Here is a 22,047-nt window from a genome sequence, read left to right on the forward strand (position 1 = left end):
TAAAGACAGTGCTAGAAAGTCACAAAGTCTCAAAGAAGTTTACCCAACCACCAACTTCTATATAAATTATTAGTCTAACTTATTTAATATTTACCTACTGACAATATTAAAAAAAAATTCCAGTGTTTTAGGCCTACCACAAACAAAAGCAAATGAAACAAATACTAACTTCTTAGCATATTCAAACACATTAATTAGTTTGTAAGTTACACGTTTGTATAGTACAAACTACATTTTTGTGCACTTATTGCAATGTATTACATCATACAGTTATAATGTTCACTTTATGAAAATGAAGACAAATATTGACATATAAATATGTAATCATATGGCTGCCATATTCACGAGCATATCTAGTAAACTTTTGTTTTTCATAATTAAACTACAAGGTTTCAATAACACGTTATCTTCCTATTGATCACCAACAGTCCAAATTTACTCTCAAAAAATAGTGAATGAATTTTCTATTTTACTGCATAGTCACATTGAAACTTCTGTACAGTTCTCTAAATGATAAACTTTGAGCAACAAGGAAGACAGTGAATTTTAAAATATTTTGATTAAATAATACCATAACAACTCAATTGTATGAAGATCCTGACACAAAAATTAAATAATTACTAAGCTAGTTTTGGTTAAGCCACTTTCCCTACTGAAAAAGACTTCTTGTTTTTATCACAACATGCACTATAAGAGAAAAAATAAATAAAAAAATATGATTCCTCTCAAACTTCTTTATCAACAAAAATCACATGATTAAACCTAATCACAGTTAAACATCACAGTGTTCTAGGGTTAAAGGTCATCCTGTTCCAGTTCAGCAAACTCCCGAAGAACTGACAGAGCATACTGAATACGGCAGACAATATCCGATTTGCACCCGTATTGTGAAATGTCAGCAATTGAAAATGTCGAAGTGTGACGCAGTTCGTTGATGTACGTCAACTTGCCGTGGTGTTTACCTCCACTAATAATAAGTTTTGTGTGATCCACAAAAAAATTCATCTGTTAAACAGATACAAATTTTGTCTTAAATACTGTTCACAAAATATTTTTATTAATATCATGAACACAATTTACAACAAGAAATGAAACCTTCTGTTAAAACACAAATTTGTGTAACTTACAAAATCAACTAATCATTCTAAAAAGAAGATTCAAATATCAGCAGTAATTCCATAATTAATGTTTGCAGTCAGTTTATGGTAGAATTTTACACTTTAACAGTGACAATCTTGCAATAGGAAAAAAGTAGTAGTCACTGTCTTGTTAAAAATCAGAATATTAACAAGTCAGCAGTCAAAAATGTATCTCAGAATGGCTGGTATCGGTATTAGCACTTTTACTGATAAGCAGTAAACAATGTTTTGACCTTCCTAGGTCATCTTCAGGCTATCAAATCAACAGTCATCATCTAGTTAAAGATCAGAACATTGAATAAATCAGCAATCACCATCTCACAGGAGATCAGAACACTAACCAATCAGCAGTCAATGTTTTGTACGAGAAAATAACGTTAACCAATCAGCAGTGACTCTTTTGCAAGAGTAATAAAGCAATTAAAACTAAATTCTATAACTAATAATGATTTTATATCAAGCTTCGAAAATAAGGTAAACATAACTCATTTGCTTTCTTACCTGAAGAGTGCCACAGTTCAACTGCATTACAATGGCTCTGGAGGTCCTTACCCAGCGTTTCATGTAAGGAATGGTTTTCTTCTTTTTAGTTACCTCAAGCTGCTTTATATCTCCACCCTGATGCAATATAAAATAAAAACCAATTACATTGGAATGTTGTGCATTTTGTATGTTTTTCTGACAGTGAAAGTTAAGATCACCATAAAAATAATTAATATTAATTTATTATCCTTTAAACACTCACACATCCATTACATACAACAGTTAAAAATAATTAATGTTATCTTGTTATCCTTTAAACACTCACACATCCATGACATACATCACCATAAAAATAATTCATGTTAATTTATTATCATTTAATCACTCACACATCCATTGCATACATCACCATAAAAATAATGTTAATTTATTATCCTTTAAACACTCACACATCCATTACATACATCACTATAAAAATAATTCATGTTAATTTGTTACCCTTTAAACACTCGCACATCCATTACATACGTCACCATAAAATTAATTCATGTTAATTTATTATCATTTAAACACTTACACATCCATTACATACATCACCTAAAAATAATGTTAATTTATTAGCATTTAAACATTCACACATACATCACCATAAAAATAATTAATGTTAATATATTGTCATTTAAACACTCACACATCCATTACATACATCACTATAAAAATAATTCATGTTAATTTATTGTCATTTAAACACTCACACATCCATTACATACGTCAGTTAAAAATAATTAATGTTAATTTATTATCATTTAAACACTCGCACATCCATTACATACATCAGTTAAAAATAATTAATGTTAATTTATTATCATTTAAACACTCACACATCCATTACATACATCACCTAAAAATAATGTTGATTTATTATCCTTTGAACACACACACATCCATTACATACATCACCTAAAAATAATTAATGTTAATTTGTTACTCTTTAAACACTCTCACATCCATTACATACATCACCTAAAAATAATGTTAATTTGTTATCCTTTAAACACTCACACTTCCATTACATACATCACCTAAAATTAATGTTAATTTGTTATCCTTTGAACACTCACACATCCATGACATACATCAGTTAAAAATAATTAATGTTAATTTATTATCATTTAAACATCACACATCCATTACATATATCACCTAAAAATAATGTTAATTTATTATCCTTTAAACACTCACAGATCCATTACATACATCACCTAAAAATAATGTTGATTTATTATCCTTTGAACACACACACATCCATTACATACATCACCTAAAAATAATTAATGTTAATTTGTTACTCTTTAAACACTCTCACATCCATTACATACATCACCTAAAAATAATGTTAATTTGTTATCCTTTAAACACTCTCACATCCATTACATACATCACCTAAAAATAATGTTAATTTGTTATCCTTTAAACACTCACACATCCATGACACACATCAGTTAAAAATAATTAATGTTAATTTATTATCATTTAAACATCACACATCCATTACATATATCACCTAAAAATAATGTTAATTTATTATCCTTTAAACACTCACAGATCCATTACATACATCACCTAAAAATAATGTTAATTTATTATCATTTAAACATCCACACATACATCACCATAAAAATAATTAATGTTAATATATTGTCATTTAAACACTCACACATCCATTACATACATCACTATAAAAATAATTCATGTTAATATATTGTCATTTAAACACTCACACATCCATTACATACATCACTATAAAAATAATTCATGTTAATTTATTGTCCTTTAAACACTCACACATCCATTACATACATCAGTTAAAAATAATTAATGTTAATTTATTATCCTTTAAACACTCACACATCCATTACATACATCACCTAAAAATAATTAATGTTAATTTATTATCATTTAAACACTCACACATCCATTACATACATCACCTAAAAATAATGTTGATTTATTATCCTTTGAACACACACACATCCATTACATACATCACCTAAAAATAATTAATGTTAATTTGTTACTCTTTAAACACACACACATCCATTACATACATCACCTAAAAATAATGTTAATTTATTATCCTTTAAACACTCACACATCCATTACATACATCACCTAAAAATAATGTTAATTTATTATCCTTTAAACACTCACACTTCCATTACATACATCACCTAAAAATAATGTTAATTTGTTATCCTTTGAACACTCACACATCCATGACATACATCAGTTAAAAATAATTAATGTTAATTTATTATCATTTAAACATCACACATCCATTGCATACACCACCATAAAAATAATGTTAATTTATTATCCTTTAAACACTCACACATCAATTACATACATCACTATAAAAATAATTCATGTTAATGTATTGTCATTTAAACACTCACACATCCATTACATACATCAGTTAAAAATAATTAATGTTAATTTATTATCCTTTAAACACTCACACATCCATTACATACAACAGTTAAAAATAATTAATGTTATCTTGTTATCCTTTAAACACTCACACATCCATGACATACATCACCATAAAAATAATTCATGTTAATTTATTATCATTTAATCACTCACACATCCATTGCATACATCACCATAAAAACAATGTTAATTTATTATCCTTTAAACACTCACACATCCATTACATACATCAGTTAAAAATAATTCATGTTAATTTGTTATCCTTTAAACACTCACACATCCATTACATACATCAGTTAAAAATAATTCATGTTAATTTATTGTCATTTAAACACTCACACATCTATTACATACATCACTATCAAAATAATTCATGTTAATTTATTGTCATTTAAACACTCACCCATCCATTACATACATCACCATAAAAATAATTCATGTTAATTTATTATCCTTTAAACACTCACACATCCATCACATACATCACCTAAAAATAATTAATGTTAATTTATTATCATTTAAACACTCACACATCCATCACATACATCACCTAAAAATAATTAATGTTAATTTGTAACCTTTAAACACTCGCACATCCATTACATACATCACCTAAAAATAATTATTGTTAAGTTATGCTTTAAACACTCTCACATCCATTACATACATCACCTAAAAATAATTATTGTTAAGTTATCCTTTAAACACACACACATCCATTACATACGTTGCTATAAAAATAATTCATGTTAATTTATTGTCATTTAAACACTCACACATCCATTACATACATCACCATAAAAATAATTCATGTTAATTTGTTACTCTTTAAACACTCTCACATCCATTACATACATCACCTAAAAATAATTAATGTTAAGTTGTTACCCTTTAAAAACTCTCACATTCATTACATACATCACCATAAAAATCATTAATATTAATTTGTTATCCTTTAAACACACATCCATTACATACATCACCATAAAAATAATTAATGTTAATTTATTATCCTTTAAACACACACATATCCATCACATACATCACCTAAAAATAATTAATGTTAATTTGTTATCCTTTAAACACTCACATATCCATTACATACATCACCTAAAAATAATTACTGTTAATGTATTATCCTTTAAACATTCACACAGCCATTACATACATCACCTGAAAATAATGGTAATTTATTATCCTTTAAACACTCACACATCCATTACATACATCACCTAAAAATAATGGTAATTTATTATCTTTTAAACACTCACACATCCATTGCATACATCACCATAAAAATAATGTTAATTTATTATCCTTTAAACACTCACACATCAATTACATACATCACTATAAAAATAATTCATGTTAATGTATTGTCATTTAAACACTCACACATCCATTACATACATCAGTTAAAAATAATTAATGTTAATTTATTATCCTTTAAACACTCACACATCCATTACATACAACAGTTAAAAATAATTAATGTTATCTTGTTATCCTTTAAACACTCACACATCCATGACATACATCACCATAAAAATAATTCATGTTAATTTATTATCATTTAATCACTCACACATCTATTGCATACATCACCATAAAAATAATGTTAATTTATTATCCTTTAAACACTCACACATCCATTACATACATCAGTTAAAAATAATTCATGTTAATTTGTTATCCTTTAAACACTCACACATCCATTACATACATCACTATCAAAATAATTCATGTTAATTTATTGTCATTTAAACACTCACCCATCCATTACATACATCACCATAAAAATAATTCATGTTAATTTATTATCCTTTAAACACTCACACATCCATTACATACATCACCTAAAAATAATTCATGTTAATTTATTATCATTTAAACACTCACACATCCATCACATACATCACCTAAAAATAATTAATGTTAATTTATTATCATTTAAACACTCACACATCCATCACATACATCACCTAAAAATAATTAATGTTGATTTGTAACCTTTAAACACTCGCACATCCATTACATACATCACCTAAAAATAATTATTGTTAAGTTGTTATCCTTTAAACACACACACATCCATTACATACGTTGCTATAAAAATAATTCATATTAATTTATTGTCATTTAAACACTCACACATCCATTACATACATCACCATAAAAATAATTCATGTTAATTTGTTACTCTTTAAACACTCGCACATCCATTACATACATCACCTAAAAATAATTAATGTTAAGTTGTTACTCTTTAAAAACTCTCACATTCATTACATACATCACCATAAAAATAATTCATATTAATTTGTTATCCTTTAAACACACATCCATTACATACATCACCATAAAAATAATTAATGTTAATTTATTATCCTTTAAACACACACATATCCATTACATACATCACCATAAAAATAATTCATGTTAATTTATTATCATTTAAACACTCACACATCCATCACATACATCACCTAAAAATAATTAATGTTAATTTGTTATCCTTTAAACACTCACATATCCATTACATACATCACCTAAAAATAATTACTGTTAATTTATTATCCTTTAAACATTCACACAGCCATTACATACATCACCTGAAAATAATGGTAATTTATTATCCTTTAAACACTCACACATCCATTACATACATCACCTAAAAATAATGGTAATTTATTATCTTTTAAACACTCACACATCCATTACATACATCACCATAAAAATAATTCATGTTAATTTGTTATCATTTAAACACTCACACATCCATTACATACATCACCTAAAAATAATTAATGTTAATTTGTTACCCTTTAAACACTCGCACATCCATTACATACGTCACCATAAAAATAATTCATGTTAATTTATTATCATTTAAACACTCACACATCCATTACATACATCACCTAAAAATAATGTTAATTTATTATCCTTTAAACACACACACATCCATTACATACATCACCTAAAAATATTAATTTATTATTCTTTAAACACTCACACATCCATTACATACATCACTTAAGCAAAGCCTGAGGTCAGGAAGATTTAGCTTAACCTTTATTGTAAGTTTAATTACATCTAAATGTAAAGAAAGCTTGATGTAGACAAAGCCCAAACTAATGAAAGCATGCATAGTTTGTAAGAATTTAAAAAATTAAACATTTAGTAAAGTATCTAATGTTATTAAGTCACACAGAAATGCAAGTATAACTGAGTTAGAAATATTTCCAACTGTTGTTTCATAACTTTAGACTGATACGTCCAACAAAAACATTTCGCATCCTTTACTCACATAAACTACTCAAATACTTTATTTTATTAGTATATTGTTACATCTTATAAGTTCTTCAGTAATCTAAGTTTGAAATTATCAGTATATCTCAATGAATGAATCTAAAATGTAAAAATAAAGAAACTCTTTGTTTTCAATTTCAGTGTAGAAACTACCCAAGTACTATGTCTGTGTGACTATCCCTAGACTGGGGCTGATAGATTAAAGGTAAGGCAGCCAGTTAACAGCACTTATTCAACTACACTTGTCTGACCTAACATTGAAACTTGAAAATTAACCTTTCAAAAAACAGCCTGTCCTTGCATCAACAAACCACAAATTTTTAGATCTGAACTGCTGAAACATGCTAAAACATGAAGTATATGGATAAGATAAAAATTAATTACCTCAATTAGATTTTCCTCCATATACTGAGTAAAATATCTTAACAAGGTGTATTTCTCCAGAAGGATGGATGGCACATTGGGTGAGCTGTAGACTTTTAGCTTGTTGCTTTGGTCGTAGTACTCCACTCGCCTTATAGCATGCAAAAAGTTAATTGTTAAGACATTCGAAAACCGTCTTTCTTTATCTCTCATCATATTCTTTCTCATTTTCTACATAAAATATAGCAAACAACTGGATTATCTGTTATAGTAAAGTATTTATGTTAAAATTTGTGCGACTCATGTAGCTTTTAACTTCAAGATCCTATAGATAACAAAACCATGAATCCACGAACAGGCTATGTTAATAAACAAGTAGTTTAGAATAATCCAGTTGAGTTTACGAACTCTCATAAGCAATTTTATTGTAGGATAAAGAAACAATCACATTTCTTTGTTTTATTGTTTGGCGTGTTTGTTCAGTTTTCTTTATATTAACTTGTAGATATTAACTGTTACTCTGAGTTTTTAGAGAGTAAGCAAAGTTCAAGCACATTTTTATTTTTTTAATATCAACCAACTGATCGAGATCAAAGGTATAGCAAATTTAATACATGATGAAAAACAAAAATTAGACCAGATGTGCGATCATGTTTCTTACATTACATTATGTCTATAGTTTTAACATAATACTTTTACAAAGAGCAATGTGGAGAAAATATAATGAAACATTTATTTTATGATTTCAAGTTAATGTTTTGTGGAAACCTATAACAATTCCAACATTGTCTTTATTGGTGTATTTCTGTTAGTTCTGAAGACAGGATAGCTTTGTTAGTTCTGAAGACAGGATAGCTTTGTTAATTCTGAAGACAGGATAGCTTTGTTAGTTCTCAAGACAGGATAGCTTTGTTAGTTCTCAAGACAGGATAGCTTTGTTAGTTCTCAAGACAGGATAGCTTTGTTAGTTCTAAAGACAGAATAGCTTTGTTAGTTCTAAAGACAGGATAGCTTTGTTAATTCTGAAGACAGGATAGCTTTGTTAGTTCTGAAGACAGGATAGCTTTGTTAGTTCTCAAGACAGGATAGCTTTGTTAGTTCTAAAGACAGAATAGCTTTGTTAGTTCTAAAGACAGGATAGCTTTGTTAGTTCTAAAGACAGGATAGCTTTGTTAGTTCTAAAGACAGGATAGCTTTGTTAGTTCTAAAGACAGGATAGCTTTGTTAGTTCTTTGAAGTCTTGGTTCAGAAGAAGGTGGTAGTCTTTTAATAAACTGAGAAAACAACTAGATAAACATTCTGAGCTGTCGATTGGTTATTTATGTTATATACTAAAGTAAGTACACATAAATGAATGTTTCAAAGCACTAGATAAACATTCTGAGCTGTTGATTGGTTATTTATGTTATATACTAAAGTAAGTACACATAAAGGAATGTTTCAAACCACTAGATAAACATTCTGAGCTGTTGATTGGTTATTTATGTTATATATTAAAGTAAGTGCACATAAAGGAATGTTTCAAACCACTAGATAAACATTCTGAGCTGTTGATTTATTATTTATGTTATATATTAAAGTAAGTGCACATAAAGGAATGTTTCAAACAACTAGATAAACATTCTGAGCTATTGATTGGTTATTTATGTTATATATTAAAGTAAGTGCACATAAAGGAATGTTTCAAACCACTAGATAAACATTCTGAGCTGTTGATTTATTATTTATGTTATATATTAAAGTAAGTGCACATAAAGGAATGTTTCAAACCACTAGATAAACATTCTGAGCTATTGATTGGTTATTTATGTTATATATTAAAGTAAGTGCACATAAAGGAATGTTTCCAAAAACAGAAAGAGGAGAACTGGGCCATCATATTTGATTCAGCAAATAAGCTACATCTCACCAAAATAAAAAAGATACAAGATTTTTATTTTATATTCTAGTTTGAAAATACTGGTAATCTGAATTCCTAATTTATACAACTATAGACTTTCGTACTTTGACATCACAAACATCTAATTTCAACTATGACTCATAAAAATCTATATTTAGGTGTTATTTTAATATTTACATTTAGATTACAAAATTAACTCATGTATAACATTAAAGTTTGAATTATAATCTAGTACTTGATACCAAACTTATTGACATAAATACATAAAATAGCAGTTCAATAAAATTTTGAATGCAAGTCAACAAATGCAATGACATGACCTTTGATCCATGTCCTGTCACAAAAGGGTTAAACAATGTTAACTGGAAAGTTAGTTAATTTCTCTACACTGTAATTAACATAAAAATTAAGTTCTCACAATTTATCAGCAGAAAGACCCATTTTTGTGGTGTCGTTGAATAAAACTCCTACGCTGTTGTCTGACAGCTGGAAACCAAATCCATACTTATTGGAATAATCAATCCACTTTGTGATGAATAATGCACTATTTTCAGATAAAATAGGAAGGTTGGCCCCATTTTCTGCTAGTGGAAGGAAAGAAACACAAACATTCTACTTATATAAATCATTTTTTTTGTATCAAACTTTCCTTTATGGTAAACAATCTACATATTATATACCTTCTGAAAAAAATTAAAAACTGACAGCCTACATATTTAAACCATCTAACACAACACAAATACAGCAACAGTTTTAATATTTTAATCATCTAACACAACACAAATACAGCAACAGTTTTAATATTTAAACCACCTAACACAACACAAATACAGGAAGTTTCAATATTTAAATCATCTAACACAACACAAATACAGCAATAATTTTTATATTTAAACCACCTAACACAACACAAATACAGGAAGTTTCAATATTTAAATCATCTAACACAACACAAATACAGTAACATATTTAAAACAGAAAACAAAGCCAACAAAAGAACTAGAATTAGCAGATTCTGAAGTAACCAGGTCTAGCAGATTCTGAAGTAACCAGGTCTAGCAGATTCTGAAGTAACCAGGTCTAGCAGATTCTGAAGTAACTTGGTCTAGCAGATTCTGAAGTAACTTGGTCTAGCAGATTCTGAAGTAACTTGGTCTAGCAGATTCTGAAGTAACTAGGTCTAGCAGATTGTGAAGTAACTAGGTCTAGCAGATTGTGAAGTAACTAGGTCTAGCAGATTGTGAAGTAACTAGGTCTAGCAGATTGTGAAGTAACTAGGTCTAGCAGATTGTGAAGTAACTAGGTCTAGCAGATTGTGAAGTAACTAGGTCTAGCAGATTGTGAAGTAACTAGGTCTAGCAGATTGTGAAGTAACTAGGTCTAGCAGATTGTGAAGAAACTAGGTCTAGCAGATTGTGAAGAAACTAGGTCTAGCAGATTGTGAAGAAACTAGGTCTAGCAGATTGTGAAGTAACTAGGTCTAGCAGATTGTGAAGTAACTAGGTCTAGCAGATTCTGAAGTAACTAGGTCTAGCAGATTGTGAAGTAACTAGGTCTAGCAGATTCTGAAGTAACTAGGTCTAGCAGATTGTGAAGTAACTAGGTCTAGCAGATTGTGAAGTAACTAGGTCTAGCAGATTCTGAAGTAACTAGGTCTAGCAGATTCTGAAGTAACTAGGTCTAGCAGATTCTGAAGTAACTAGGTCTAGCAGATTCTGAAGTAACTAGGTCTAGCAGATTCTGAAGTAACTAGGTCTAGCAGATTCTGAAGTAACTAGGTCTAGCAGATTATGAAGTAACTAGGTCTAGCAGATTCTGAAGTAACTAGGTCTAGCAGATTCTGAAGTAACTAGGTCTAGCAGATTCTGAAGTAACTAGGTCTAGCAGATTCTGAAGTAACTAGGTCTAGCAGATTCTGAAGTAACTAGGTCTAGCAGATTCTGAAGTCAACAGACCTGAACAACAGATCATCCTCATTAAAAAAACAAAAACAGAAAATAGAGCTACACAACTGGGATATTTTCTTGTCCATGAAACCAACTAGAAACTCCTGTATATAGCTGCACACATATGACAAACAATGAGAGCTGACCATGCAGCTATATGTCCTTCCCAAATACTGCAGGAAAACTGCCTCCAAATAACTTATAGAAATTCTAATATGTGCAATTCTTTGCATCAAAATTGCAGTTGACATCCAAATTAATCTAGTAAAATCATCAGAGAATCTATATTGTGTTAGAGACATGGTAAAACTGTTTTCCCAACACCTGGAAGGTGAGCTTCAAGAAACAGGGGTAAGTGACAAATGTTCTGCAATGCATAAAAGACATTTGGAAATTTTGAAGCACATGTTTTGATGGCAGCATGAGTGCAAGCTCAATAGAAAAGACTTCTAATTAAATTTGTTGGAATGAAATATTAATGTAAATAGATGTTTAAAATATGATATGTGGCTCTGAATACTCAGGAAATCCAATGTGGCTCTCAATACTCAAGACATCCAATACAGCTTTACATACTTATAGTTGAGGAAAACGTCATTCATCCTCATGCAATCACCAAGGTTTAATTAACAATTAATAATTTCTTTTTTAGCTAATTACTAACTAATTTTCACCCTCATTTTTTGGTTGTGCACCTGTTGCTGTCTTCAGGGAAAAAAAACTTTCTGTATTGGTAGTAATTGGAACTCAATCCTATGTCTTCTCAAGGAAAGACAGGAGCATTATCCACTCTAATGGGATTTACTCCAGTAGAACCTGAATCACTTAAGTAATTAAATGTTTTCAAGAGGAGTATCTTGACTTCCATGCTAAGTTGAGTGAGTGACTTATCAGTTAGGTAGACCTAAAAAAAATGCTTTCATCTTTTCTTTGTCTACCTGGTTTATATCCTATTATTTTGGAATTATTTTATGTTTTTTTTGTCTGGAATGATGAACTATTACAGTTAGGTTAATGTTATAGAGTCTGTATACCTATTATGCTCCCGAGTTCTAACTGTTGTTTGCCCTTCTGCTTCTCTGAATTAGAATCCACATTTGTATGCTTTGTTATAAATATTGTTTTTTCTCCATTGTGGGACTAAATGCTTTGTATGTTCTATGACAGATTTATTATTGTATATTTATTTTGATACCAATGTTTGTATCAGATCAATATGCACATTTTGAAATGCACATAAGTCATACAGTCAAATATGTATTGTAAAATTCCCACCTATTCACTAAATTTGTAAAAGGTTGAGTGTAAGAATCAATAATGTATGAGGTTTGTATGTAAATACTGTAGCTACCAGTATTGTTACCAACTGAACTTCTGAGAATAATACCTAACACAATACTGTAGCTACCAGTATTGTTACCAACTGAACTTCTGAGAATAACACCTAACACAATACTGTAGCTACCAGTATTGTTTCCAACTGAACTTCTGAGAATAACACCTAACACAATACTGTAGCTACCAGTATTGTTTCCAACTGAACTTCTGAGAATAACACCTAACACTTTTTAAAGATCACAACACGTGGAGAGACAGCATATATTGTTAATTCAATGCAGTTTGTACACTGTAAATCTCAGGAGCTATAACTGTTATTAACTGCTAATTAATCAGGAAACAGCAGAATTATTTTTACCAGGAATGTTTATAGATTTTGAACACTATAAACCATTTAAGTTCAGTGGATTACCATCAGATATTAATATTTCTACAAACGCATAACATCAGTTATGAAATGCTCATGAGATCAGTGAAAAGCGAGTTAGCTGCCCATTAAGTGTAATAATATCAACACAGAATTAATTCACCATCACAAACCATCGATAAAATATTCACTTTTAGACCAGATAAAGACAAGGTATTGTAAGTTTGTAAAACTTTTGAATATAAATCATTATTTGTAATAACCATTATTATAAATTGTATTATTGTTTGTATATTAAAATATATTTGTGTTAAGAAAGAAATCTATGTATATCAATCTTGTTGGAAAATCTCATAAATATATAAACATATATATATACTTAACATATACTTAATTTCTAAATTCAACTTATGATTTACTCAGTTTCAGCTATTTCAAACTGTAATATATAACATAATAAATTGGAGGCATGTCAAAAATATATTATAATAAGTAACAGTACTAACTGTGATTATATTGTGTTGTAGATTCTGCATACATTTCTGACTTAATGTTTATATATCCTCTATATATATCTTCAGAGAAACCTCCACCTTATGGGAATTATTGATGTATGTCTGTAATTACCTTCCTCTTTATTCTTGATATTTGTTTCAGTATATTTTTGAATTTCACACAAAGCTACAAGGGTTATCTGTACTAGCAGTCCCTAATTTAGCACTGAAAGACCAGAGAGAAGGCAACTAGTCATCACTACCCACCACCAGTACTTGGGCTACTTTTTTATCAATGAATAGTGGGATTTACCATCACATTATAATGCCCCAATAGTAGAAAAGCTGAACACATTTATTGAGACATGGATTCAAACCTATGACTATCTGATTGTAAGTTGGAAGTCCTAATGACTTGTCCACATCAGATTTCACTGTATTTATCTTCTGTCGATAAAGAAGATTCCAATAACATGTTCTTCTTAGATTCTTCAGTCTACAGATTCTGTTCATTCTGGAAACTATACAGTGATACAATGCTATCTTTCCACTTGTGAGGATGTTCTACACGGTATATGATTAGGGTCATGGTAATGGTCACACCAAGAAATGTAATTCTATCTTTATTCAATGTTTACTGTGAATTACATTGCAGAATGTTGTCTGTTCAGGTGATTTGTGAATTCTGGAATCTCATATGTTGTGTATGCCAGTATTATAAATGTGTCATCAAAACTGAAACACAGAATGTCTATTTTCAGGATATTTTAAAATTCTACTAGGAAAAGCCCCATGAATAACACACCAGATGTTCCATAAAAGCCCAAGATTAAATCCCAGCCACTACTGACAAATAAATATAGTCCTTCCCTGACAACTGTAGCAGATTAGTGTCTGAAACATAAAATAAAAACTAGTCAGTAATAAAGGTCTAGTTATAAAAAATGTGTTACTAATTAATGGTGTTGTAGGATCACTATCCATAACAATGGTCAGTAGAATTATTTATGAAAAACAGTAGAACAAATCCATTGAAAATTCTGAGAAGCCTTTGACTCACATGAGAAGGAATTTATTTCAAAGCTAATTTTACTCATACCTTGAGGCATATTTTCCAGACAAGAGAGAAGGATGATATAAAGAGATTCCGATGTGTATGTATCTTTCATTTTATCTGCAAGAAAAACAAAACATTTTAAAATCAGGTAGTATAATTTATGGGAAAAATACCAGTACAAAAAAATAATGATTAGAGACACAAATGACACTTGTATCAACAAGTGAACATCTTGTGTGGTACAGTTTCTATTATTATGAGTGGCAAGGAACAGAAATGATATAAGAACATAAATCATTTATAAACAAAAAGGGTATAACTTATGCTAATACATACAAATCAAAGTACATCACCGATAAAATTACATTCATAGATAATTTGTCAGTTGATCTACTATAACTATAACTACCAGATTATTAAATAACAAATTTATTTTAAATCAAAGAACATAATTGTGAACTAAAAATTGAGAAATTTTTTCTTTGTAGTAGATTAAAATGAAAGACAAAAGTGGACTGAGTGCAAATGCTGAATTTAGAACCATTCATTTTCCAAGTTAATGTCTATAAATTTAATTAGTTGCAAACTTTCTTATCTTGAAAACTTATCACTAAATAACTTTTCACGGTTACTACATGAATTTAAAATAAATTATTTTCACAGCTCTAATAAAACTGAGTAGATCCTGCAGCAATCGACTAATTCATAACCTACTTTCTGAAACTTAGCTTGAAGAGAACAAAATGGAAAACATATACTCATAACAAAATTATCTGCTGGAGATGTTTTTTTTTTGCTACTTTCTCTCAGTGTTTGTAAAGATAACTAAGGAGAAGATAAAGTACCAACTTTACAAGTTTTCTTAAATTTCATTACAAGTTTTAATTTATAAGTTTAAACAAATGATATCGTACTTTTTTCAGAGCACAGTAAACTTTCCAGTTTAGACTTAAAATTGGAGGTAAAGTCATCTTTCTTAGAATGTTTTTCTTTGTTAAATGAAGACCTTTTGCAGACGGCTGGAATAAAGAAAAATTCAATTAAAGCACAGTTCTGGTCAAAGGTAGCACTAAACAAACATTTGAAACATTTACAAATTATTTTTATAACGTTTTTTCTTCACTCCATAATTCACTTTTTAATAATCTAATTAAGCACTTTGTTATTTCAGTCAGAAATAAAATACAATAGAGTTCTGACATTAAACCAGCGATGCATGTGAACTTCTCTCAAGACATCTATGAACTTTCCAAAGTCCCAAATTGAAGAACTGTCGACACTATTTCAATCACTAAGATATCATTCTAACTGTCTGATCAACAGTTTCACAAATAATAATCTTGTTTATAGTTTCACCTGATCGAAACTAAATTCCTTTCCATACAAATGAACTTCAGAACATTACATTAATATTATTAACATCTGACCTTGGCATGGCTATTACCCAGGGTTTGTCACCTCATTAAAAAAAATAACATTATATCAGAAACTACCTATCATCACAAGAATATCTAAATAGAAACCTTAAACAAATGGTGCTACACAATTTAGAAAAATACACAGTTATCAACATCCCATGTATCATAAGCTGCTGGGAAATGTTTTAAAAATTAAGTGTGAAATAAAGCATTCTTATGGACTCCTTTTGTCTATTTTACACACATACATATTTACCTTGATAACTAACATTTCCTTTTGTAAATCTTGTTGGGTGGACACAATCGAGTCAAGGTTTAATACCAAATGTAACTCTTGCTTTTCACTATTAACAACTGGTATGTATGTGTAATACCTCTCTGCAGGGGGAGATTCTGAGATAGGGAAACGTTAGAAACCCCTACAAAAACAGGTCAATCTTAAAATTGTGGAACAAGCATATGTACCTTCTAAACTTAAAATTTATGTAATCTGAAGAAAAGTATTTCCAACAGATACTTCTATATACAAAGTAGCCACATTCCTTGTGTATCTCCCCATGAGACTTGCATGTCTATAACTATCAGTTAACTCCTGACATATCCATGTGACGTAGCACACAACCTCCATATTTAGTAGCTTCCCCTCATCACTTGCACTTAAAATAACTTCATTCACCTTCAAGTAAATCAGTGCACCAGGAATGGACAAATGTGTATCAATAGGAAATACAATTTCAAATGTTAACTGGAGATGAGACCTCAATTCTGCACACAGATCAGCTAGAATCCCAAGTTCATTTGGTGTAGAACTGAAACCTAAATGATCTCCCTTAACAAAATGCCTGAAGGTAAACTCCATGCATTGTGACATCCAATGGCAAGGGCTCCACAGAGCACACCCATGGGAGACTGCATTTTGTCTCAACCAGGATATACCCTTTGATAGAAAGTAAACGTGGAAGAGGTGAATAAGCCCCATCTGCTGTAGTGATGGTGGAACACACACACAACCAGTCAAGTAAAGTAAACAGTATGGTGAGGACTTGATCTGTATGTGTGGCGTAATACCTACCTCCCAACCAAGCACCAGCACTAAAGTATACAGTATGGTGAGGACTTGATCTGGATGTGTGGTGTATACCTACCTCCCAACCAAGCACCAGCAATAAAGTAGACAGTATGGTGAGGACTTGATCTGGATGTGTGGTGTATACTTACCTCCAAACCAAGCACCAGCACTAAAGTAGACAGTATGGTGAGAACTTGATCTGGATGTGTGGTGTACACTTACCTCCAAACCAAGCACCAGCAATAAAGTAGACAGTGTGGCGAGGACTTGATCTGGATGTGTGGTGTATACCTACCTCCAAACCAAGCACCAGCACTAAAGTAGACAGTGTGGTGAGGACTTGATCTGGATGTGTGGTGTACACTTACCTCCAAACCAAGCACCAGCACTAAAGTAGACAGTATGGCGAGGACTTGATCTGGATGTGTGGTGTATACCTACCTCCAAACCAAGTACCTACACTAAAGTAAACAGTATGGTGAGGACTTGATCAGAATGTGTGGTGTAATACTTACCTCCAAACCAAGCACCAGCACTAAAGTAGACAGTATGGTGAGGACTTGATCTGGATGTGTGGTGTATACTTACCTCCAAACCAAACACCAGCACTAAAGTAGACAGTATGGTGAGGACTTGATCTGGATGTGTGGTGTATACCTACCTCCCAACCAAGCACCTACACTAAAGTAGACAGTATGGTGAGGACTTGATCTGGATGTGTGGTGTATACTTACCTCCAAACCAAACACCAGCACTAAAGTAGACAGTATGGTGAGGACTTGATCTGGATGTGTTGTGTATACCTACCTCCCAACCAAGTACCTACACTAAAGTAGACAGTATGGCGAGGACTTGATCTGGATGTGTGGTGTATACTTACCTCCAAACCAAGCACCAGCACTAAAGTAGACAGTATGGCGAGGACTTGATCTGGATGTGTGGTGTATACTTACCTCCAAACCAAACACCAGCACTAAAGTAGACAGTATGGTGAGGACTTGATCTGGATGTGTGGTGTGTACCTACCTCCAAACCAAGCACCAGCACTAAAGTAGACAGTATGGTGAGGACTTGATCTGGATGTGTGGTGTACACTTACCTCCAAACCAAGCACCTACACTAAAGTAGACAGTGTGGTGAGGACTTGATCTGGATGTGTGGTGTATACCTACCTCCAAACCAAGCACCAGCACTAAAGTAGACAGTGTGGTGAGGACTTGATCTGGATGTGTGGTGTACACTTACCTCCAAACCAAACACCAGCACTAAAGTAGACAGTATGGTGAGGACTTGATCTGGATGTGTAGTGTATACCTACCTCCAAACCAAGCACCAGCACTAAAGTATACAGTATGGTGAGGACTTGATCTGGATGTGTGGTGTAATACTTACCTCCCAACCAAGTACCTACACTAAAGTAAACAGTATGGTGAGGACTTGATCAGGATGTGTAGTGTAATACTTACCTCCCAACCAAGCACCAGCACTAAAGTAAACAGTGTGGTGAGGACTTGATCTGGATGTGTGGTGTACACTTACCTCCAAACCAAGCACCTACACTAAAGTAGACAGTGTGGTGAGGACTTGATCTGGATGTGTGGTATATACCTACCTCCAAACCAAGCACCAGCACTAAAGTAGACAGTGTGGTGAGGACTTGATCTGGATGTGTGGTGTATACCTACCTCCAAACCAAGCACCAGCACTAAAGTAGACAGTATGGTGAGGACTTGATCTGGATGTGTGGTGTATACCTACCTCCAAACCAAGCACCAGCACTAAAGTAGACAGTATGGTGAGGACTTGATCTGGATGTGTAGTGTATACCTACCTCCAAACCAAGCACCAGCACTAAAGTAGACAGTATGGTGAGGACTTGATCTGGATGTGTAGTGTATACCTACCTCCAAACCAAGCACCAGCACTAAAGTAGACAGTATGGTGAGGACTTGATCTGGATGTGTGGTGTATACCTACCTCCAAACCAAGCACCAGCACTAAAGTAGACAGTATGGTGAGGACTTGATCTGGATGTGTAGTGTATACCTACCTCCAAACCAAGCACCTACACTAAAGTATACAGTATGGTGAGGACTTGATCTGGATGTGTGGTGTAATACTTACCTCCCAACCAAGCACCAGCACTAAAGTGAACAGTATGGTGAGGACTTGATCTGGATGTATGATGTATACTTACCTCAACTCTAATAGACAAACTCTGACTACAGGAAGGGTGCCAAAGTTATTTAAGGGATGACCCATAATGCATAAACAATGGCACTACATCCTTACTTTTCATTATATTGTGCTAAGACCAACCAGTGATATCTTTTTCAAGGTCCACTTCCCTGCAACAAGGAACTAGTAGCAACAAAAGTCTCTTACGTTCTACTTGAAGAAGAAATGGGGAAAATTTGTATTGAAGAGACCTAGAGAAGGACCTTGCCCAAAAATCAGAAAGAGTAGAAAACCAATAATACATGGTCAAGTAATCGTGTTGAAAAAGGGCAAAAGGTGACCTACAGTAGGATGGCCTAGAGGAAGGTAATGGCAGATGGACCAATGCTAATTAACCAGACACAACTGATAAAGAAACAGAGATAAAGAGTAACAAGAATATGAAGAGAGAAAGAACAAACAACTGAAGAGCCAAGCGATGCAGGAAATTAACTGAAAAAATGGAGGGACAACACGCACGGGAGAAAGTGAAATATAATAGGAGAAAATCATCACATGAAAATGAAGGGACAACACCCACAGGAGAGAGAAAGTGAAATATACTCGGAGAAAACCATCACATGAAAATGGAGGGACAACACCTACGGGAGAGAGAAAGTGAAATATAATAGAAATCAACCATCACATGAAAATGAGGGGACAACACCCATGGGAGAGATAAAGTGAAGAATAATTGGAGAAAACCATCACATGAAAATGGAGGGACAACACCCACGGGAGAGAGAAAGTGAAATATAATAGGAAAAAACCATCACATGAAAATGGAGGAACAACACCCACAGGAGAGAGAAAGTGAAATATAATCGGAGAAAACCATCACATGAAAATGGAGGGACAACACCCACAGGAGAGAGAAAGTGAAATATACTGGAGAAACCATCACATGAAAATGGAGGGACAACACCCACAGGAGAGAGAAGTGAAATATAATAGAAATCAACCATCACATGAAAATGAGGGGACAACACCCATGGGAGAGATAAAGTGAAGAATAATTGGAGAAAACCATCACATGAAAATGGAGGGACAACACCCACGGGAGAGAGAAAGTGAAATATAATAGGAAAAAACCATCACATGAAAATGGAGGAACAACACAGGAGAGAGAAGTGTGAAATATAATCGGAGAAAACCATCACATGAAAATGGAGGGACAACACCCACAGGAGAGAGAAAGTGAAATATAATCGGAGAAAACCATCACATGAAAATGGAGGGACAACACCCACAGGAGAGAGAAAGTGAAATATAATCGGAGAAAACCATCACATGAAAATGGAGGGACAACACCCACAGGAGAGAGAAAGTGAAATATAATCGGAGAAAACCATCACATGAAAATGGAGGGACAACACCCACAGGAGAGAGAAAGTGAAATATAATAGGAGAAAGAGTGCAGGAATTGACAAGATGAAAAATAAGCTAAGACGTCAAATGAAGGAGCAGAGAAAATCAAGGTTGTGTCTGCCAAAAATGTGCCACCAACAAAACAATAAAGAAATGTTAAATATCAAAGTAAGGACAAGATAGGAGAAGTACCCAGAAAAAAGAAAGATCAGTCTTATCGGAAGTCACTGGCCAATATGGCAAAAGGATAAATAAAAGATGACCAGAAGAAGGTAAACACAAAGCTGAGAGTAGCAAAGGAAGTGATGAAGCATACCCAAATGAGAAGAAACACAACAAAACCAGAGGGTGGAGAGACCACATCGTGAGTAGAACCATGTTCAAACAAGAGAAGCAAACCGTTACCACGTTTACAGCCCTAAGACACGACTTGCCAGGAGACAAACTTGATTGGAGAAAACAAAATTAATAGGTCCAACATATGGAAGCAGAGAGTACTAAAATAGATACCGTTTAGACGATTGAAATTAGGAACAATTGTGGTAGAAGTGGAGTGAATCCTGACCAATCAATCAACAACATGGAAGAAATCGACAAATGGGTAACAGATAATGAAAAGATAAAGGATGAATATGTGGAGTGAATACTCCACTGCAGCCCACACAACATGAAATATGTAAATGTTCAGAGATGCACAACCTCCCCCAGTCTAACAAAGGTCCAGTCAGTGGGTAGAAAGGAAATGTTCACTTAGGTGTTGCCATAGTCGAGCTGCCAGAAACCTTAAGAGAGGAGAAAGGAGTTGTAAAACCAGGAAAACAAATATGAAGAAAGATACCAGCAGTTCAGCAATTATTACTAAAAGAGGTGTGTGAATATGGTTCAAAAGAATAAGTGTTAGAAGATAAAATTCAAAATATAAAGGAACTGTTTGTACAGGACAAATACAGAAACATAACTCAAAGGATAACACATTCCATCACACAAGTGAAATGGTGAAGGCTCAGCCCAACAGAGCGTAGAGGCACTTATAGCTTAGTTGCTTTGTGCCATAAAATGTCAAACCAACAAACCAACGAACCA

General features: G+C 32.4%; 1 protein-coding gene across 1 annotated transcript in view; it reads right to left on the minus strand.

Moving 5' to 3' along the window:
* Window positions 1–227: 227 nt before the first annotated feature.
* The window catches only part of LOC143250007 (serine/threonine-protein kinase PLK2-like), a 41,373-nt gene continuing 19,553 nt past the window's right edge, over window positions 228–22,047 (minus strand). Inside the window, exons 7-13 of the mRNA XM_076500641.1 lie at window positions 15,807–15,911; window positions 15,651–15,717; window positions 14,935–15,009; window positions 10,109–10,274; window positions 7,812–7,941; window positions 1,641–1,757; window positions 228–1,005 (exon numbers count right to left, since the gene is read on the minus strand). Of these exons, the coding sequence (XP_076356756.1) occupies window positions 796–1,005; window positions 1,641–1,757; window positions 7,812–7,941; window positions 10,109–10,274; window positions 14,935–15,009; window positions 15,651–15,717; window positions 15,807–15,911 (870 nt within the window). The 3' untranslated portion in view covers window positions 228–795. The remainder of the gene's footprint in view (window positions 1,006–1,640; window positions 1,758–7,811; window positions 7,942–10,108; window positions 10,275–14,934; window positions 15,010–15,650; window positions 15,718–15,806; window positions 15,912–22,047) is intronic.

The sequence above is a fragment of the Tachypleus tridentatus genome, chromosome 4 (assembly GCF_004210375.1).
Source record: "Tachypleus tridentatus isolate NWPU-2018 chromosome 4, ASM421037v1, whole genome shotgun sequence".
Lineage (NCBI taxonomy): Eukaryota > Metazoa > Arthropoda > Merostomata > Xiphosura > Limulidae > Tachypleus > Tachypleus tridentatus.